Genomic DNA, 22,894 nt, shown 5'->3' on the forward strand with positions numbered 1-22,894 from the left:
TGTGGGGTTAGTCATTAGGTTAGAGTTGATGAGAAACAGATACAACTAGAAATGGGGATTCAAATACATGTTGTATTTCTGCTCACAATCAGAGATAAATTCACCGTGGTTTTTCTCTTTATAGGCTCATGCCAAAATCTGGCATCTCTACAATACTTCTTTCCGCCCCACTCAGGGAGGCCAGGTGTCCATTGCCCTGAGCTCCCACTGGATCAGTCCTCGAAGAATGACTGAACATAGCATCAAAGAATGTCAGAAATCTCTTGACTTTGTCCTAGGCTGGTTTGCCAAACCCGTATTTATTGATGGGGACTATCCTGAGAGCATGAAGAATAACCTTTCATCTCTTCTGCCTGATTTTACTGAATCTGAGAAAAAGTTCATCAAGGGAACAGCCGACTTTTTTGCTCTTTCCTTTGGACCAACCTTGAGTTTTCAACTGTTGGACCCTCAGATGAAGTTCCGTCAGTTGGAATCTCCCAGCCTAAGGCAACTCCTTTCCTGGATTGACCTTGAGTATAACCACCCTCAAATATTTATTGTGGAAAATGGCTGGTTTGTTTCAGGGACCACCAAGAGAGATGATGCCAAATATATGTATTACCTCAAAAAATTCATAATGGAAACCTTAAAAGGTAGGATTGTGGATAAAATCCTAATTTTCTGCCAGAATCCACTGGAAAAACAATCTTTAAGATGATCTTAATAAACTGTGTGAATTTATAGTTTTTAATCAGAATGTAGAAATTCATTTTGGCAATAGTAGGAATGCATTTATGTAACACCTTTCTCATTTGGGACCTTGAGGAACTTGAATTAATTTTTTAAACTCGTTTCATAAATGAGAAACTGGGTTATAATGTTTAAAATTACTAGACTTTCAGAGTTACTACTCTAGATTTTTTAGATTATATTAAAGACTAAGTAAATCCCAAGATATCTAGATCTCTGTACACATTTTTCAGTTCAGATTGCTTGTACTGAATAAAACACTTTTTATTAAAGAAGAAAAGGAATATCAATATTTTCTGAAGAAAAGAGTAAGTAGTCCATGCCTTTGAAGACTTAATTCATTTACTGCATCAGGCACAAAGATAGGTGCTTAGGATAGAAAGTAGAACAAGATATCTTGGCCCAAAGAGCACCCACAAGAAATAAGGGAAATTCAGATAAAAACATATTGGAGATAAGCCTATTTGTGAAGACATTTAGTAATATTTGTAGAGTTATCTAGGTTCTCTTAGAGCCTTTCATCAGTGAGAAGGGTCATCAGTTTACCAAACAATAAGCATTATACTTACTGAAGTAGTAAAATCCTCAAATGCTCTTGAATCATGAGACGAGTGCCCATCACAGGGTCATGTTGCTCTGTCCTCTTTCCTTTGCAGCCATCAGGCTAGACGGGGTGGATGTCATTGGGTACACCGCGTGGTCCCTCATGGATGGCTTCGAGTGGCACAGAGGCTACAGCATCAGACGTGGACTCTTCTACGTTGACTTTCTAAGCCAGGATAAGAAGTTATTGCCGAAGTCTTCAGCCTTGTTCTACCAGAAGCTGATAGAGAAAAATGGCTTCCCTCCTTTACCTGAAAATCAACCCCTAGAAGGGACATTTCCCTGTGACTTTGCTTGGGGAATTGTTGACAACTACATTCAAGTAAGTCAGCTGACAAAACCAATCCGCAGTCTCACCAAGCCCTATCACTAGTAAGTAGTACTTCCTTATTAGGTTGTCATGGCACATTGTCCATTCCTCAGGCCAAACATGGTTCCTTAGTGAGCACATTAAAGGCACCATTTGGAATGCTGCACTCTTCTCTCCAAAAATCTTCCTAGCTTCATCTTGCACTTTAAATCAGCTCCAAGGGGAACAGATTAAAAATATATCCATCTTTAAGATCTGATAGGATAGTGAAAGATAAAAGTCTCTTTTAATACCATGGTTTTCAACCCCTTTTAAAGTAGTTGTTGAGTTCTTCCATAAACAAGATATAAAACAGAACTCCACATTATCTGAGATCTTGGTGGAGCTGCTGAGATTGAAGCAGGAGCATTAGGCAGAGCCCTCCTGAGGCGTAACGGTGGAACCCCCAAGCTTGTGGAAATACCTCCAGAAAGAAAAACCCTTGCTCTATGATTCACTGATCGGAATGCCATTTCTAGCAACAGTTTTTGAATTGCAGTGGTAATGAAGTTCTTCAAAATGGTCAACCAATATTTATTGAGCATCTGCTGTGTAGTTAGCCCTCAATATTATTTTTAATTTTTCCAACTTTAAAAGAATCTGTTTTCTAGAGCTTGATTGAATACTTTAGCGAGCACTTATTGGATGCTTACTGTGTACAAAGCCCTGTGTTAATTGCTGGGGGGAGGGGACTCGGTTGAGGGGAGTACACACTAAGATGAGTAAGATACGACCCCTGCTTTCAAAGGAGTCTATTGAGGGAAAATGATGGGTCGCAAATAGTTTGACAGTGTGAACAGAGCATGGTGGTAAGTGAGCAGGGTGGGGAGGGAGTGGAGGTGTTGCTGAACAGAGTCTGTGTGTGAAAATAGAGACCAAGACGGAGACAAAGTTTGGTATCCACAGACAAGCAAAGGGTTTAGCATGTTGGGTGCTTCTAGCCAATTCACTGGTTCTGCTGGGGAGGAAAAATAACTTTTCCTCTACCCTTCTGAGTTCTTAACTGAGACCCCTGTAATAAGAGATAGATTAACATGAGAAGAACAAACAGAAGTTTATTAGTATGTTTACCTCATGTATACATGGGAGACGCTCTGAGAAAAATGAGTAACTCCCCAAGGTGGCTTAGAGTTCAGGCTTAAATACCATCTTAATAGGAAAAGGGGCAAAGTAAATGCTTTTTAGGAAAGATGAATGGACCCTTAAAAGAACAGATGGGAGCTATGATAGTCTGTGACAAAGTTTGCCTGCATGTGATGTTGGCTTTGAATATCCTCTCCTGTGATAAATCTTCCCTGCTTGGTGAAACTCCCACAAAGGGATTTATGACAATCCTTTTGAGTTCCTTTTGGAGGATCTGTCTGTAGGCAGATAAGAGGAGTTCAGAGAAAGCCTTTCCCTTGCATTTGCTATTTTTCAAGTACCTGCAGCTCAAAATAATCAATATACTGAAGGGGCATTTTTGAGGTGGCATGCCCTGAACTTCTACAATCATATTTTGGGACGGCATATTCTGTTACCTTTCAGTTCGAAAGAGGCGTTTGGAAGAATGCTTGGATCTGAGGGAAGGCCTTCTAGTTGAAATGGGTTGCTGTTGTTTTGGTAAATATCAAATTGAAACCTTTGATTTATGGGAGAATAAATCAACACCTGGTGGTGCAGTGGTTAAGACTCCATGCTCCCAATTCAGGGGGCCCAGGTTCAATCCCTGGTCAGGGAACTAGATCCCACATGCATGCCGCAACTAAGAGTTCACCTGCCACAACTAAGATCCCATGCAACCAAATAAATAAATAATTAAGAAAATTTCTTTTTAAATCAACACCATCCTTAGTACTTTTTTTGCCGAGTTGTATTATTCTTACATCTTATTCAGACCTCCAGTTAGTTTTAGGGACAGTCTCAACTTCAGTCCCTTCCTTACTTTTAAAAGGCATCCAGTGAGGACACAGGGAGTGGGAAGGGTAAGCTGGGACGAAATGAGAGAGTGGCGTGGACATATATACACTACCAAATGTAAAATAGATAGCTAGTGCGAAGCAGTCGCATAGCACAGGGAGATCAGCTCGGTGCTTTGTGACCACCTAGAGGGGTGGGATAGGGAGGGTGAGAGGGAGGGAGACACAAGAGGGAGGGGATATGGGGATATATGTGTATGTATAGCTGATTCACTTTGTGATACAGCAGAAACTAACACACCATTGTAAAGCAATTATACTCCAATAAAGATGTTAAAAAAGGCATCCAAGGATCGCTGTGTTTGCAAGGATATCTGAGCCCAGTATCTTGTCTTCCTGGCTCTGGGTTTTCCTCCCTCCTCCATCTCCCCTTCTCCCTCAGCCCACTGCTATTTGGAACCTCCCCATCCTAATTTCTCCTGCAGTGGGATCCACAGTGGGGGTTCAAGTAGGATCTGAAACGGCAGAGGTGGTGCTAGTGATGGAGGAGGGAAGGAGGAAGGAAGGAAGGGGGGAAGGCCACTCCCTAGTGCATCCTGGTTGGTCCCTGGTCCTTTTTCTACCTCTTGACCTTCTTCTGAGCCCTGCTTCTTGCTGGGCCCTGGGACCCTAGTCACTGAGGGCTCGTGCTCTGTCCCATCTCTGACAGCAGCCCAGCCAGGGCTGGTAATTCCCAGCTTTGTCTTTTGAGGAGAGAAGGCTCCGCCAGCGTTTCTGTGTAGATGGTATGAACTCAGGGAGCAGTGGGGACATTTGTGGGGAGCCCTTTCACTCCTGCTTTGTTCCCATCCAGGGACTGTGTCTGCCTTGGGAACTGGTCAGTGGTGAGAATGTTTTAAGAGTACATCTTACTTCTTCCAGAGAGAAGAAGAACTCTGATCAGAGGTGACAAGTACGGCAGGCAGCGAAGAGGTAGGGAGATAGGGAGAGAATTTCTTTTTCTGCTCCCTAGAGGCAGTTGTTTAGACTTTGATTTAATGCCAGCCACCCATCAGCCCTGGAGCTTTGCCCTCGGACTGCACAGCTCAGGGCCCCTGCTACCTTCACCTAGCCGAGACGCCTGGCCCGCTCCCTGCTGACCCAGCCACACACAGACCCTCTGCGGACCGCAGCTCCTCTAGAAGCTCTCTAGTGGGAAAAGGCTGCAACTGCTCTTTTATTCTTTCTGCTTTTCACCTGGAGCGTTTGTACGTGGCGGCTCTCTTCCCAAGCTAATAACTTCCTAACTGACAAAGTAAAAACAAGTTTTTTGTTAGGACAGTTCTGATGAGTGTATGGGTAAGTTTTAATTTACAAGCAGGTCTCTATACTTTTAATGCATTAGAAGTGAATTGCATTTTTATTTTATTTTACTTTATTTTTTTTGTCGTTCAATCGATATTTATTAAGTACCTACCACTATGCTCAGACCAGGGAATAGTGAGACAAATACACTTAGGTGCCTACCTCTGTTCAAATACACAGGCTGGTAAGAAAAACAGCAAGACCCATCATGGTGTTCTTAGCTGGCAATACTTTTTTTTTTTTTAAACATCTTTATTGGAGTATAATTGCTTTACAATGGTGTGTTAGTTTCTGCTTTATAACAAAGTGAATCAGCTATACATACACATATGTTCCCATATCTCCTCCCTCTTGTGTCTCCCTCCCTCCCTCCCTATCCCACCCCTCTAGGTGGTCACAAAGCACTGAGCTGATCTCCCTGTGTTATGTGGCTGCTTCCCACTAGCTATCTGTTTTACGTTTGGTAGTGTATATATGTCCATGCCACTCTCTCACTTCGTCCCAGCTTACCCTTCCCCCTCCCCGTATCCTCAAGTCCATTCTCTACATATAAGTGAATCTCAAACCATTGAAATTTATCTTTTTACTCCTGGCTAGTGTTTCAAACTCCCAGTATGAATGAGGCATGCATTTCACCTGAAAAGCTTTAAAAATAACATCTCATTAACACCACCTGTCTGAAGTCTGATCTTAGGCTTGTTCACATGGATTGTCACTGTCCTTGGGCCTAATTTCCCAGCCAAGAGGTTTGTTTTCCCATAACCATTAATGCTCATAGCTCATAAATACAAAACCTGCTATGTACTGGGGACGTAGAGCTTTTTTAACATTGGCCACTGTTAGGGAAACATTTCTTCCGTAATATACTGAACACACATATTATAACCTTCTGAAAGTTTCAACTTTATTTTTTCTTTTTTTAATTAAGAAATAAGTCAATACATCAGTGGAGATTATATAGAATTTTGCCTAAGCACCCATTTATAAATGTCCTGTTTTTAAGAAATAGGGTATAAATAGAAATTATACCCTAGTCTCTCATGTTTGTTTTCAGATGGACTGAATAAAAGCTGTAGTTCTGGAGCAATTATGGTAGAAAAGTTACGAATTTTGTCAACTCAGAGCTCTGTAAAAATAATCCAAATAATTCCTTCAAGCTATGAACACTTTCACTTCTAAAGAGTATGCAAATATTTTCTCTTGCAAAGCTGAGGAAACATGATTTGTGGGTGCATCACAGTGGAAAAATACTTCTGACAGCATTCCCACAGCATTAGAGGAAATGCATGTGTGGGTGATCTACAAGGGACAATTCTCCAGAAAAAGCAATTTCCCTCTGACACACTGTATTTTATTACTTTCCTTTATAAGCACAGCACTGACCCGTCTAGAGAAACAGAAGCTCATTTGCAACAGGCCTGAAAAATGCAAGGAAACCTCTGCTAGAGATTCAAAACCAGAGTTTGACCCCAGCTTTTATATGGAGGGTCAAACTGAGGAACCAATTCTAACAGGATTATTTCTGAGGAGAAAACTGGCTTTGGTGGCGGGTCCTCGGGATGAACTTTCAGTTTCCATTCCTGCCATGGTTGGCATGTGGAGGAAGGATTTTGTGATTTTAATTTTGCAATTTGTCCACTTTCCTAAATACATGTTTTCATTTTGAAGGCTTGTAAATCAGAGATTGAGAACCATTATCGTCATGATCGTCACAGAAAAATAATTTAGAAATTTTTAAAAAGCTATGTTAAAATATCCCATTATGGGTGGATGACAGAATTGTTTTCCACATTCCCTATCACTTTCTACCATCAGTCAGAATGAGTTTGCTAAATTCTGTTATGGACTCTAATGCCAATAAAAGGCAACCGTTATGCTTATTTTCCATGTCCTTCACCTAGAGCAAACCTCCATTTAGAACGTGATTTTAAGAAGCGCAATTTAATCTTAAATATCGTTTCATTTTCTGACTCTCACTCAGGTTTTAAGCTTTATCATTTTTTTGTCGTTTTTTTTTTTAATTTGAAAGCCTCGTATCATTAGTGATTTCTTACACTAAAAGAAAAACGTCCAAAATACTCTGCTTGCTTAACGCAGACCAGAGGTGTGTGAGGATTATTAATGTTTGTCATCTGAAGTGACCCCAAAAATTCAGATTTTTTTTAACATTAAAGTAACAGTTCCAGAGTTACAGAGAATTATGGGAAAAACAAATGTGCACCCATCAAAGGGAAATATTTTCTTCTCCAAGAACTTCCTCTTTATGAAAAAATAGTTTAAAAATTCAGCTAGAAAGGTTTCTGTTTTTACCTATTTTGCTGGCTGGTTTTGTCAAAAGAACTGCGTTGAACGACTTTCCAGGACGGTCCAGGTGAGGCTAACGGTTACTCTCTTCCTGCCAGGTGGACACCACTCTGTCTCAGTTTACCGACCCCAACGTTTACCTGTGGGATGTCCACCACAGTAAAAGGCTTATTAAGGTGGACGGGGTTGTGACCAAGAAGAGGAAATTCTACTGCGTTGACTTCGCCGCCATCCGGCCCCAGATCGCCTTACTCCGGGAAATGCACGTGTCGCATTTCCACTTCTCCCTGGACTGGGCGCTGATCCTGCCGCTGGGGAACCAGTCCCAGGTCAACCGCACGGTCCTGCGCTACTATCGCTGCATGGCCAGCGAGCTCGTGCGCGCCAACATCACGCCGGTCGTGGCCCTGTGGCGCCCTGCCGCCCCGCACCAGGGGCTGCCGCCACCCCTGGCCCGGCACGGCGCCTGGGAGAACCCTCACACCGCCCTGGCTTTTGCAGAGTACGCCAGCCTGTGCTTTCGAGACCTCGGCCACCACATCAAGTTCTGGATCACGATGAACGAGCCGTCCACGCGGAACATGACGTATATCGCGGGGCACCACCTCCTGAAGGCCCACGCGTTGGCCTGGCGTGTGTACGATGAGAAGTTTAGGCGCTCTCAGAAGGGTAGAATATCCATAGCCCTGCAGGCGGATTGGATAGAACCGGCCTGCCCTCTCTCCCCAAAAGACCAAGAAGTGGCCGAGCGGGTTTTGCAATTTGACATTGGCTGGCTGGCCGAGCCCATTTTCGGCTCCGGGGATTATCCACGCGTGATGAGGGACTGGCTGAACCAGAGAAACAATTTCCTCCTGCCTTATTTCACTGACGAGGAAAAAAAGCTAATCCGGGGTTCCTTTGATTTTTTGGCTTTAAGCCATTACACCACCATCCTTGTAGACTGGGAAAAAGAAGATCCAGTAAAATATAATGATTACCTGGCGGTGCAAGAAATGACTGACATCACCTGGCTCAACTCCCCAAGTCAGGTGGCCGTGGTGCCCTGGGGGTTACGCAAGGTACTGAATTGGCTGAAGTCCAAGTACGGAGACCTCCCCATGTATATAATCTCCAACGGCATCGACGATGATCCACACGCAGCCGAAGACAATCTGAGGGTGTATTACATGAAGAATTACATAAACGAAGCTCTGAAAGGTAAGGAGCCCCCGAAACAGCGGTCTCTTGAGGGTTAAGTCACCTGAGAGCCTGATACCTGATAGAAACTCTCAAACATATACACACACTATCACCTGCAGAGAAAGTGCTATCTATTCCTTGACACACTGAAAAAGTCCAAGTGCTAGCTAGTATTTTCCCCAGGGATAAAGGAGTTTGGCTAAAAGAGGAAGATGGAATATCCCTCGCATCTACTCTGGGTGGAATAAACCCTGGACTATCTTGTCCTCCATATAAGATGGCTTCACAGCAGTCTTGACTGCTTCACGTACTTAAAGATTTAACCCAAGTGCATCCTAGTAGGCTTAATTATGTAAAACCTACTATGTTAAACGTATTTACCTCTTTGTCTTCGGATACAAGAAGCCTCTTCTGATTAAATCTAATTAAATCTGAAGCTTTATTAAATGGTATTGACATTTTTGCTGATGCGCCAGGGCTATGTAAAAGCAAAGTGTTGTGTGCAAAATATTTTCATAACTTTTCTCCTGTCCTTTTGTTTTTCTAGCCTATATATTGGATGGTATCAATCTTTGTGGATACTTTGCTTATTCATTTAATGATCACACAGCTCCGAAGTTTGGCCTGTATCGTTATGCTGCAAATCAGTTTGAGCCCAAACCATCCATGAAACATTACAGGAAAATTATTGAGAACAATGGCTTCCCAGGTCCCAAAACTCTGGGAAGATTTTGTCCAGAAGAATTCACCCTGTGTACAGAGTGTAGCTTTTTTCATACCCGAAAGTCTTTACTGGCTTTCATAGCTTTTCTATTTTTTGCTTTTATTATTTCTCTTTCTCTTATTTTTTACTACTCTAAGAGAGGCAGAAGAAGTTACAAATAGTCTTGATATTTTTCTTATTCATTTATTTGAAATAATTGTACACACACAGCAGCTGTTAACCATTTGTACTTCTCAGTGTTGAAACTGTAGATTTTATATATCTGACTTCTAGAAGACCTTTTTGTAGCATTTGACAGAGCTTTTGAAATGAGCATAAGTGATTGTAAAATATTGAATAATGTGAATAGTGCCTGGATTTGTTCTTTTTGGCAGGGGGGTGTTAAAAAAAATACTGACAGGGGCTGTCATTTCTGCAGCACATTCTATAACAAAAGCATGAGAAATGGGAACCATTCTGTAACATTTTTACAGAAATTGAATGACAAAATTAAGAATATTTTTTGTCTGTGCCCATTGCTATATGCAGTGTTTATCTTGAAGTCATATTGCAAGTATTGGAATCAAAAGTTAAGTCCCAAGTAACCATATCTTAACTGCCATGATATGCCTAATGGTCTCTGCTGAGCCAAGTTTCCCTTGAAAAAGAAGATGGCAGAATATAGAACAGATGACAAAGGGCCCTCGGCTGGAATGTTCCTTTTAAAGCAGTGTTTCTATCAAATACTGTTATATTAATTTACATATCTGGTTAATGATAGGCTTAGCAGAACAAATGACAGAACTCTATATTTTATGTAAGTATAAAATATATTTTTTTATATTTCGAGGCACTCTCTAAACCCCAGGTCCTTGAGGGCTTTGTGTCCCTGTCGAGGGCCTGCACACATGGACTTTCACTAAATGTGTGCAGAAAAATATGCATGAATTATGCAATATTAGGCCCTTAAAGAAGCATAAACCGACTGTGAAATGCATTATACTGCAGTGGCTGGAGGGGGAAGAAAGGAGGAGAAAGTACTTGTTATGAGCAACATCGTGATTAATTTTATTATAAACTCTTTTATTTAGAGCAGACCTTGGAATGAATGAGGTGACCTTTTCTGAGAGAATAAGAACGAAATAATAACTTATTTTATGAGGAGTGACTCCACTTTCTGTTCTTTAGAATATGCCAAAATTTCTTTGAATTGAGTCTTAAAAATTCTTAGTAGGTTCAAAAGTATTTGGTCTAATAACGCTGGAAGATTTGTTTCTGTAATTGCTGAGGTCCATTTTATATTTTTGCTGCTACTTCTGTGGAGCTAACTTTGAATGAGTTTTGCTTCGAACTTTTATACAGAAACATGCTATGGATTTTTAGAAAGGGCTAATTAGGTCTTATCCTTTAAAGCCCCTTAAATAAGTCTTGCTGATTTTCAGACAGGGAAGTCTGTTGCACTGGAGTTGGGGATTATCCTAATGTTTGTTTTATAGATAAGCCAAAATTATATCAGGCAAGATAAATCAATATCATGTCTGGCATAACTAATCTTGCTGACACAGGGTTCTAGTGAATAAAAAAAAAAACTGTACTGTATCATGTATCATCTTTAGAGGTGGTATGATTTTTTTCCATGAAAGATAAGCTTTTGGTGGTACTCTTAAAAATTGGACTTATTGTTAAAATTGCAAACTAGAGAATAATAGTTTATTTTATGTATATATTTTTCTGATTATAATAGTAATATATGCTCATTGTAAAAAACTTAAAAACACAGAAACTGTATATAAAGAAAAAAAATAACCTGTAATTTCACCACCTTGAGGTAGCCACTATTAACATAGTGTATGTATTTTATTTTACAGAGTCAGATCATATTGTAAATAGTTATGTGTCTTTATTAATTTTCATTGTGTGCATTTCCTTTGTCAGTCTTCAAAGGCATGATTTTTGATAGCTGTAGAGTAATTCCACTATATGAATTTATCACAACTTATTTAATGATTCCTATTTGTTGGACTAGTTTCTTATTGTTAATTACCGTTAAATAATGGATTTTATTTAAAAATAATTTTCTTGCTACAGCATTTAATTTCCTTGAGTGTGGAGAGAAGCAGTTCTGTCCCTTGATAAAGAATTGTAATAAATCTGCCTGAAACTTTTTCTTACATCACCAAATAACTAGATAAATTTCTTAATTATTTTGTTCTTTTGGGTTGATTAAACCACCTAGAATATGATCTGAGTGGTGAAGAAAGGGATCTGAAAGCAGGAGTGAAGTTCGAGGCTGGAAGACGGTAGGGGCGGGGAGGGTGCTCCAAGCTAATCCCTATGGTTGAGCTGAGAGGGAGTTTCAGACACTGAAAGAGACAGGAGACGCCAAAGACCCAATGAGAAATGACACTTCAGCATCATTCAGCAAAGTTATCAGGTGAGCATCACGCTAACTTTGAGTCCCCGTAGACTTTAGGGGGAGGTCGGTGGCTCGCCCCAAGCGGGAAGGGGGAGTGGGCAGGACACCGCTCAGATGAGGCTGGGAACCCGGAGGCAGCAGGAGGTGCTAGAAGGGCTTTCTGGTCCATCGGGGATGGAATCTTCATTTCTTAACTGGCTTCTCAGGGCATTACTTCTTCCATTGATGCTTTACTTTCATGAATTCTGAGTTTTTCACCATGTTACATATATTTTTTAAAATACAGAGACCATTCCCTTGGAAGTCCTACATTTCAATACCTTTTGGGGCCAGCTGTGCAGCGGCATTAAGTGGTAAGCCGTGGTCCCCAAGGCCTCTGGGCTAATTTCTGCCATATTTTCTGTTTTGCTCTACATTCCAGGTTCCTTCCTTTGAACCTGGGGTTGGGGAGTGAGACGGGGAGGAGAGGTGTGGTGGGTCATGCACTTATGCCCCATTCATTTTGCTTTAGTTTGGAAGGATGGTTTTTCATATTCATTTAAGGACATTTTTCATTTTATTTTTGGACTTCCACAGATAGTAATTAGAATCTACTAATGCCTCGGAAACATTTCTTTTTATTATTTGTTATAATGCCATCCAACAGAGATACAATGCAAGCCACATATTTTAAATTTTCTAGTATTCACTTAAAAAAATAAAAGGCATAGAAAATAAAGCTTGATACTATACAGTATTTTATTTTCCCCAACATATCTAAAATATTATAATTTCAATATGCAGTCAATATAAAAATGATTGAGAGTTTTACATACTTTTTTGGACTACTAAGTCTTAGAAATCTGGTGTGTGTTTTACACAAAGTGCACATCTTGTGCTCAATTTGGACTGTATACTGTAAGTAGCTACATGTGGGCAATGGCTACTCTATTGGATAGTAAAGGTCTATAAAGAGAGACTTGCTCTGCTACGTAAATTAGCTGCATTATTAAGCTATCCAAAGTATTTAACGAATTAGAAGAATAACATTTTTTTTCAATAATCTTCTAAGGTCTAAAATCCAAAGAAATCATTGGCATGTAAATTATCCATTAAACTAAAACTACTGATTAAAACAAATATTTTAAAGACTCTTGTGTGGATGAAGAATTCTGCAATTCTGAACATCATAATTCAGGTGCTGGAATTAAACTGATTTTCTTTTTACATAGTCTATAATCCAGTCTTTTCTCTAATTCAACTTGCCCCTTTCTGAATTAATAGAGGAATTACTATATTGTTCTATAGCATCTCCATTTAATATTTCATATTGAACAACGCTGCTAAAAATTTCAGCCTGGGAAGCAAAGTATTAATTTGGATGACCAGGAACCAATCTTGACAGGTGGGCCTGGTTCTAGAGGGGACAACAGAAGCCATGGCTGTTGTGTTTTGTTTTGAGTATTTAGCCCAGTGTCCCATGCAAAATATTGTTTAATAAAGGTCAGTTAGTTCAATAAATGTGGGAAGGAGTGATGGAGTTAATGAATGAACAGAATTAGCTCACCGACACCATCTTTGTCCAGAGACTGATTTAATAGGGACCATCTGTCAAGAATCAGAAACTGCTATATATTAGATGCCACACAGCTCAATTCTTTGTATTTAGAGGAGGGAATGATGACTTACATGTAATAACCTTTGATAACCTGTCTTTCTAGGTCACAAGGCAGTAAACTGCTGTCCTGTCCTCATCTGTAGACTACTCACTAGGTGAGAGTATTATTAACTCTTTTCCTCATTGTTCACTGTGTCCCTCAACTAGTCAGTAATCCTTTTGTTTGCAAGACTTGTTATTGGGTTAAGTTCTTTATCTGCAAATAAGAACAGGGAACTCATCTAGATTCCTTTACGTCATCTCCAGATACTTATAATTTCCTAGAACATGTAGCTTTCTACTTAGAACCTATTACCTTTTCAATTTTCATAACTATTAAATACTGTTAGAGTTTTGTCTGTCATAGTGCATTTCTGGACCGTTTTTGTTTCATACATTTGTGGTAAATACCCATTGTTTGATATCCAAGAGAAAGAGGTCAAGAAAAACCACAAGGAACCTTGAGTAAAGTGCAAATGCCAATAACTACTGTGACAGGACGCCTAAAATATTGTGAAATCCCATTTCACGACATGATTGCTACACACCAGCAAAGACTTGGTGACTGATATTCAGCCCCTTTTTTGATCCAATAGGTTAAAGAAGAAAAACATTTCAACCTACATATTAATGGAATCAGAAAGGCTTAGGCAAAAGAGTCAGCAAGACCCATGTTCAGAATTTGCTGAGCCTCAGTTTCCTCATCTGTGAAACGGGAGTAACATAGTAAGTATTCAATAAATAAAGCACCTATCCTAGAAGTATTTTTTTCCAAACTGATTTCACTTACTCTTAACGTGCATGTGATTTCTTGTTAATCAGATTTTTAGAGCTCAGTAACATAAAACCAGGGCCTATTACAGTCAAATAATTCACCCAGAAGCCCTTTAGTTATTTTATTTGTGACTTTGAATATACATCTTCATAGAATGTCCTTGGTAAAACCAAACAAACAAACAAGCAAAAAATCAACACCCACATGTACTTAATCGTATCAATACTAGAGTATTTTCTTGGATTCTAATTTTACAAATGTTGGATTGATAGAATCCTGAAGATAATTTGGCAGGAGGATTTTCTGTATCAGTGTGTTGTACCATGTGCTCTTTTAAAATAATCTAATGACACAGGCAAAACACTGAGATTTGTGTATTTGTTACTGGTAAATAACTGAAGGCCCATTAACTAAATTTTTATGTGATTCAAAAATCTTTGGTAGAGTTTCTGATTTTGGTAGAATCTTCAATATGCTTATTTATGGTAAAACTAATTAATTTTAAATGAGCTTAGTTATATGATATAAATTATTTGCAATTGAAACATTGCCCCTTAATAAACTGCTGGAATAAGCTGACATGTTTTTCTTTTTTGAAGTCTCAATTGATTAGTTTGTAAAATTCGTTTTTTTTTCAATATTGTAGCAGTTGTCTAATTATGGCCGTAAGCATAAATGTTGCCTAAGGCATTTCAGCCTGTTTTGATCTCCAAATGCATGTGAATCAAAGCTTTAGCTAATTCAGTTCTAAGTTATTAGACCGCAAGTTCTATAGTGTTTCAAGGCCATGCTGTTGCATTTAAGACATGAAGGCTTTATAACTTTTTTTTTCCTCTTTAAATTATGGGTATTATGAGTCTCTAGTAAGTAGCCCAGAGGCTTCAAGATAAAACATTTCAATGAACAGGGACAGTAGTGGTAAGCCACGGAGCAGTGAAATGGAGATATAATTAGAGCTAAAGATTGACGGGTCAGGTGAAAATATTCCATTAGTAAAGGACAACACGATAAAGAATGAACCAGATTTTCTTCCAAATTCGTACCATTCTAAAATGTCCTTATTTTTTTTTGTGCCTGTCATGAATCTATCAAGCCAGCAAAACAAACACAGTGGGGTTACTGGGCCATCAGACTGACAAGATCAGAGCAGCAAGCTTCCCTCAGTGCTGGGGACTCAGTGGCAGTGGTTCATAGACACAAAGGGCTGAGATGAGGGAAGCCTGGAAGCACGTGAAAGCCTTGCAGTTCTGGGGAGAGCCCGTGGTGGGGCAGGGCCTCAGGATTGAGGGGTGCGATTTCAAAATTCAGATGACCAGGCCTTTTCCTTTAGTCCCCACTCTGTGAAGTGCCCTTGGGGAGAGGGCTGCAGCACCTGAGGTTTGGCAAAAGGGCTCCCCTGAGACATTCTGACAGGTGTTCATTGACAGCCATGGCGTTACATGGAAGAGTGTGGTCAAGGCCGGGTTCAATGGGTGCAAGAAGGTGAGGAAGATCGAAGGACAAGGGGACAGAACCAGAACCTGGAATGTCAGAATTCAAGATGAAGCTTTTTCGGTTTGTATCAGGGGGGTTGTGTGGAGAAGCAACGCCATTGGAGGTGATGATGTTTAGCGAATGTTAGTCCAGGGTACGGAGAAGGGCATTTACAAGGAGGCTGGAAAGTCTGGGAACGATTCAGGGCTTACGAGAGTGGGCCCAGTGGAGGAGGGGAGGGATGCAAAACATAGATGAAAATTGTGAGAGAGGCATTAAAATGTGTCCAGAAAGCCAGAACATTCCTAAGATGAACAGGAGCAGGTGAATGAAAGGCTCTGGGGAGCAAGGATTATGCCAGCTCCTCAACGTGGGAACAGAGGCCTCAGCTGTGGAAGGAAAGGGCTCTACCATAGTGTAGGCAGCCCCAAACCAGACTGGCATTTTCAGATTCCTAGGTCTGCTCTCAAATTTGCTTTATAACCTGGAGTAAGTTACTAAGGCTGCGGAGTCTTATTGTTCTTGTCTGTAGAGAGACGGGGTTAATCAAGACCAGTAGGTTTCAACCTTGGTTACACATTAGAATCATGTGGGAGCTTTTAAAAATCCCCAGACTGATTAAATCAGATTCTCTTAGGGTGGGATCCAGGCAGTGGTATGTTTTAAAGCTCCCAGGTGATTACCACGGGAAGCTAAAACTGTGAACCAGAAATCTCTGAGCTTGAGGATATCTTAATAGAAACCTCCAAAAAACAAAAACAGAACAAAACAACAGCATCTCTCGAACTTTATTTTTATTTTTATATTTTTTTAATAGTAAGGAGGACCTTATTAAAGACAAATGACTAGGGGTCATGACTATTACAATAGGGGATTGAGATTGGACTACATAAAGAGGCCAGGGTGTCATAGCCATCAAGCAAAGCGAGGAGGGTCAGGAATTTTGGAATTATCAGACCAGGAATTTAAAACAACTATGATTAATATGCTAAGGACTCTAGTGGAGAAAGAAGCAGCACACAAGGACAGATGGGCAATGTAAGCAGAGAGATGGAACTCCTAAGAAGGAACCAAAAAGAAATGCTAGAGATCAAAAGCACTGTAACAGAAATGAAGAGTGCCTCTGATGGGCTATAAGCCCATAAACAAGTCTACTTATAAAGTAGACTGGACACGGTTAAGGAAAGAATCTAAAAAGATGATACAAATGATGCTTGCTCTGTCTCTTCAAATTATGTTTTTTTAATTTAATTTTTATTTTATATTGGGGTATAGTTGATTTACAATGTTGTGTTAGTTTCAGGTGTACAGCAGAGTGGTTCAGTTATACATATACATATATCCATTCTTTTTCAGATTCTTTTCCCATATAGGTTATTATAGAATATTGAATAGAATCTTCTATGCTATGCAGTAGGTCATTGTTGATTATCTGTTCTATATATAGTAGTATGTATATGTTAATTCCAAACTATATCCATCCCTCAAACAACCATAGAGGAGCCTCCTCTCCAACACCTGTTAAGCCAGTTAGTAAGAATCCCAAACTCCTAATTTATCCCTCCCCCCGCTTCCCCTTTGGTAACCATACTTTTGTTTTCAAAGTCTGTGAGTCTGTTTTGTAAATAAGTTCATTTGTATCATCTTTTTAGATTCCACATATAAGTGATATATGATATCTGTCTTTCTCTCTCTGACTTAGTTCACTTAGTATGATAATCTTTAGGTCCATGCGCATTGCTGAAAATGGCATTATTACATTCTTTTTATGGCTGAGTAATATTCCATTGTATATATATATACCGTATCTTCTTTATCCATTCCTCTTTCAATGGACATTTAGGTTGCTTCCATGTCTTGGCTATTGCAAATAGTGCTGAAGTGAACATTGGGGTGCATGTACCTTTTCAAATTATTTTAACTTTATTTAGGTCCCATTTGTTTGTTTTTATTTTCATTACTGTAGGAGGTGGATCCAAAAAGATATTGCTGCAGTTGATGTCAAAGAGTCTTCTGCCTGTGTTTTCCTCTAAGAGTTTTATAGTACCCAGTGGTACATTTAGGTCTTTAATCCACTTTGAGTTTATTTTTGTATGTGGTGTTAGAGAATGTTCTAATTTCATTCTTTTACATGTAGCTGTCCAGTTTTCCCAGCACCACTTATTGAAGAGGCTGTCTTTTCTCCATTGTATATTCTTGCCTCCTTTGTCATCGAGTAATTGACCATAGATATGTGGGTTTATTTCTGGGCTTCCTATGCTAGTCCATTGATCTATATTTCTGTTTTTGTGCCAGTAACATACTGTATTGATTACTGTAACTTTGTAGTGTAGTTTGAAGTCAAGGAGCCTGATTCCTTCAGCTCTGTTTTTCTTTCTCAGGCTTGCTTTGGATATTTGGGGTCTTGTGTGTTTCCATACAAATTAAAAAAAAAATTGTTCTAGTTCTGTGAAAAATGCCACTGGTAATTTGATAGGCATTGCACTGAATCTGTAGATTGCCTTGGGCAGTATGCTTATTTTGACAATATTGATTCTTCCAATCCAAGAACATGGTATATCTTTCCATATGTTTGTGTCATCTCTGATTTCTTTCATTAACATCTTGTAGTTTTCAGAGTACAGGTCTTTTGCCTTCTTAGGGAAGTTATTGATAATTCCAAAATTCCAAAATCCCTTCCATGTCTGGTCCTGATGCTTGCTCTGTCTTTTCAAATTATGTTTTTTGCCTTTTGGTAGATCTAATTTTTTCTTGGTAACTGGACATGGTGTACTGGGTAAAAGGAACTGCTGTAACTAGGTCTTTAGTAATGTGAGGGTGAGGTGTGGGGGAACAGGAATCATTCTCTAGCCTATGGTTAGGTCTCAGTCTTTCAGTGAGTCTGTGCCTTTGGGCTGTGAACTTCATAGCATTCCTCAGTTTTTTCTTCTATCTTAGGTGGGACAGGATGGATAGCATGAGACGGAGTTGGGTATTTCCATTCTCCCATGTGGAAAGCTAGAACTGAGTGGAGTTGGGTATTTCCCTTCCCCCAGGTCAGATAGGCTCTGATAATATCTGAGTAAGTTAGGCTCTGTTCAACTAGTTTCTCCTGAGGGCAGGTTTTTTAAGAACAGAGTGCTCTGGCATATTTCAAAATAGTTTCTTTTCTCTGATGACTGGGTTCCCCTGGAGTTTTTAACACCGAGCCTCTGGCAATTCATGAATTACATTTCAGGTTTTCCTCCCTGGCACTGATTCCTGAGCTGGTTTCCATTCATGCATCTCTACTTGGGTAAGCCCCAACTCCCTATATTTGTCTGTCTCTCCAGTTGGGGGCAGCAGTTTGCCCTGTGTCCTACCCTCTCTTACGGATCCAAGAAGAATTGTTGCTTTTTCAGTCTGTTCAGCTTTTTACTCATTGTTAGGATGGAGTGATGACTTCCTGCCCATCACCGCTAAATAGAGAAAGAAAGGGAAGAGTCAATGAAACGCTGTAGTGCTTATAAAGAAAACTGTGGGGCTACTTTCAACGCAACTGCAATACAGTTGTAAAATATACTCTCTAACAGCTCAGCAGTCTCTCCAGCTCTGTCAGTGAAGCACAAATCTGTGAAGTCCACCAAGGATCATAACTGTTTATATGATGGGCTTTTGAACAGTTGGATCTGGTACTCTTAAACATCAACCTAAAAGGCTGGACAACATCATCATGATTCACCATCATGATTTTATTAAAGTGAAGTGGAAACAGTATATATTTGATGCATGTAAAGATGACTTGCACTGTTGTTTTTGAAAGTCATTAAGAATATCGTGTTGGTCTTCCCTGTTGGCGCAGTGGTTGAGAGTCCGCCTGCCAATGCAGGGGACCTGGGTTTGTGCACCGGTCCGGGAAGATCCCACATGCCGCGGAGCGGCTGGGCCCGTGAGCCATGGCCGCTGAGCCTGCGCGTCCGGAGCCTGTGCCCCGCAACGGGAGAGGCCACAACAGTGAGAGGCCCGCGTACCACAAAAAAAAAAAAAAAAAAGAATATCGTGTTAACACAGGAATTTGTAATTTTGTTCACAACATTTTGTATTATGAATGACAAGTGAGTATTTTATTTCTGGATACAATTACACAATGATGAAATCATCATAAAACAACTTTGCAAACAGTGTTCTCAGTGCATTCATGCTGGATGTCTCGTTGGATGTCTCTCTAGCCTTCAACCAGATATATCTGAAGAGGAATATTCATTATCTTTTCCTTCAAAGGAGCCCTTCCTTCTGTTTCCTTAATTTTATTCAGTCAGCCCTTGGAGACATTCAGGCATGAAATTCTACGGGGATTTTTCATCCTGATATTTCTAGCATCCATGCTTCATTTGGATACTTGCTGCTGTTGTCTTCTTTGAACCTTTCACTTTGATTTTTCCAGTAATCCTTAAATGGTTTCCTGGCGTGTGTCCATTCTGTACATCAAGTGCCATTTTGATTTGGTCGCTTCTCTCTTCAAGTACTTTTAATGTGTGTCCCTACTCCTCACAATCAGCTGACATTTGCTCTCAAGTCTCCCTTCTCATGTCCTCTGGCCTGTTCACCCTCAACCTCACTGAACGTTAGAATCAGCAACTACTGCCTCTTACTGGGACTTGTGTGATTGTCTCATCGCTTCCATTAGATTATAAAGTGCTCTGAGGAAGGGACCTCATCTTATTTGTCTTGTTATTCCCTAGAATGTATATTAATTGCTTAAGAAACATTTCTTGTGTGAATAAATGCTTAATGAAACACATTATAGATGCGTTCTTTAAAAAGAGTTCACTCTTTTTTTTCCATTTACTGAGGCTCAGTTGAACTCATTACCTGGAGTTTTGCTAGTCAGACTTCTCTTTAGCAATGTTTATGATGATAATTGGTGTTCATTGTGATTACCCGAGGGCTGTACAAAATCTTGAAGTATCTTCTCAGTTATTTAAAAGAAGATCATATTAAGATGTTTGTTTCTAGTTAACAGATTCTTTGTATGTATCATCATGGATTATCCATTTGAAAATAAGTAAAATACAATTAAAAATCACAATAGTATTATACTGAACACTAATCTTCCTTTGATTATTAGTGCATTCAAGAAATAATTAGCACACACTTAATATGTGCACGTTAATAGAATAAGCAGGATGTTCTGTTTTAGTTTATGTATATTGGAAATGCCTTGTGCATCAATTGTGCTAGCTAATGGTTTACTGTAATTGGCACACAGTGTGATATCTAATCAATTTTTTCAGTAAACAGAGGATGGCTCTTTGAAATAGTATATTTTAGACAGCAATTACTAAAGTTTACCTATGAAGCAAAATTCTATAAATCAAATCCAGTTCTTGGATATTCCTTTTAGGGTATCTTAGAGCAGCTTGGCGTCCCGATTTAGCGGCGTCTTTGGTCTCTGCTTCTGGACTTTGAGCAATGGTATGTCAGCAGCACTTTTCCCCACGTCTGCTCAGTGCGGGGCAGATGCAGTTGTAAGAATGCAGATTCTCCTAGATGCTTAAAGCTGGGGTTCTCATGCCTGGTTGTGCATTGGAATCACCTGGGGAGTTTTAAAAACCACTGATGCCTGGCCCCATTTGCAGGGGTTCCAGCTTAATTGGTCTGGGATGTTGCCCTGCATCTCTTACCTTGCCCCAGTGCCCACTGGGTGGGCCTTCCAGCCTCTCCCAGGTGACCCTGGCCCCTGGGGTCCAGAAACACCCTCTCCTTTATCCTGTAGCTCAGAGGAGGCCGTGGATGCCTGCTGTTGCTACTCGCTAGCTTTCTTCTCCATCCCCTGTTGGCTTCTCAGCTCTTCCAAGGCCCCTGGAACCAACTCTTTGCATGACATTCCCTCTGCTGTAAAATCTCAAAGTGGTTCTTCTTTTCCTTGTGCAGGTTTTTATGGGACCTTGACTAAGACAGCTGGCAGTGAAGACAGGGAAGGTGAATTACTCACAGTATGGGGTAGCCTTAAACAGCCAGCACTAGTGCTGGCTGGGAGGGCAGAAGAGGTTCATCAAGTGGAGGGGGAGTGTGGGAAGGATGCAGGCATGGTGGCCATTTCCAGAGGCCACTCATTCAGCCGTAGAGACACCTGCAGATAGTCTGTAACACAAATCTCATGGGAGAATCTAATGAAATATTTTAATTTCATCTTTTTGATGATTTCATTTCCTTGTAATAGGTCATACTTTTATAAAGTCCATCAGGGAAGAAATTAAATTTTTTACTTGATGCCTATCTATTGGTAAATAGGGTTGATTAATCAAACCTGATTACCCTTTTAGTACATACTGGTAAAGCTGAAAACACTTAATTGTGAATTTCTTTTTAAATTCAGAATTCCTTTTTACCAAACCCTGCTGTTGGCTTATGCTTCAAATTCATGACCAAACATCAGGTGTTGGAAAAGCCTCATCCCAGTTAAAAAAAAACCCAACTTCAGAAAATGTCTGTTCTTTTGTCTTGTGTGGGTAAGAGGAGATGCTCTGTTCTATATTACTTATGAGTGTTGTCGCGTTGGAGCTCTGCTAACAGCTGCCATGTAACCCAGAGGAACAACAATCCCAGACATCAGATAAAAGCCATGTGTGTTTGTTGGTTGTATACATGGACACTCAAAGCCTGCTTTCAAGTAAGCACAGGCAGGATCCCGTACAGACTCACGCTCACACACCCACACACTCAGTGGATCCTGCGGCAGCTTCGCCCAGCCATACTTTCTGAATGGCCTTACTGAACTGGATTCTGTTTCTGCTCCCTTGTGGACTCCTTCAGAAAGCAGTAGTGAACATCCTCTATATTTTACCGAAAAAATTTGCTAGTCAAAGCTAGCACTTTCGTTCTCTTGGGGACATCACTGCTATCAGCTAAGAGACTGAGCCCCACTTATCTAGAATTGAACAGTAATAATAAACATTTGTCACACCCTATCTTGAAAGGTATGCCGTTATTCCTGTTTTATAAATGAGAAAACTGAGACTTACAGAGGTTAATGACATGCCAAAGGCTCACGGCAGGAAAGTGGAGGATTTGAACAGGCAGGATTGTTCCGGAACCTGCACTCTGAATTATGGTATGGACTGAATTTATGTCCATCGTGTTTTAAATGGCTGGATGAATCCAGAACTTCCCTATGCCTGAGCTAATTAGTCTTGGGAAAATTAGGGGCTCAGAAAGAGCCAGCAACTAATTTAAGTCATTAGTGGCTAGTTAGGATCACGTTGGTTTCCTAGAAAAGGTACCAGCTGATTTACAAGGAGAGCGATAATTGCTGGCTTAGAGAGCTTCAGAAAACCTCTAGAAGGAGAGACTGTAAATGGCAGATTTATAAGACAAATTACTTACTAGATTGGCAAAAAAAAGTGTGTTAAACACTCCAGTCCAAACCACTAGTGGGTACAAAACCAGAAATCACCATTGCTATGTGTCTGGATTCCCCGGCAGGGCCTGTGGTGAGAAAGGCCCTGTGCTTGGTTTAAT

General features: G+C 40.2%; 1 protein-coding gene across 3 annotated transcripts in view; it reads left to right on the plus strand.

The window, feature by feature from the left end:
• KL (klotho) overlaps positions 1-22,894 on the plus strand; it is a 79,525-nt gene that overhangs the window by 27,543 nt on the left and 29,088 nt on the right. For all 3 annotated transcript variants that reach the window (XM_032611033.1, XM_032611032.1, XM_032611035.1), the window contains exons 2-6: positions 125-635; positions 1,389-1,657; positions 7,329-8,430; positions 8,960-11,549; positions 13,764-13,893. In XM_032611033.1, coding sequence (XP_032466924.1) covers positions 125-635; positions 1,389-1,657; positions 7,329-8,430; positions 8,960-9,297 — 2,220 coding nt within the window. In that variant the 3' untranslated portion in view covers positions 9,298-11,549; positions 13,764-13,893. The remainder of the gene's footprint in view (positions 1-124; positions 636-1,388; positions 1,658-7,328; positions 8,431-8,959; positions 11,550-13,763; positions 13,894-22,894) is intronic.

The sequence above is a fragment of the Phocoena sinus genome, chromosome 18 (genome assembly GCF_008692025.1).
Source record: "Phocoena sinus isolate mPhoSin1 chromosome 18, mPhoSin1.pri, whole genome shotgun sequence".
Lineage (NCBI taxonomy): Eukaryota > Metazoa > Chordata > Mammalia > Artiodactyla > Phocoenidae > Phocoena > Phocoena sinus.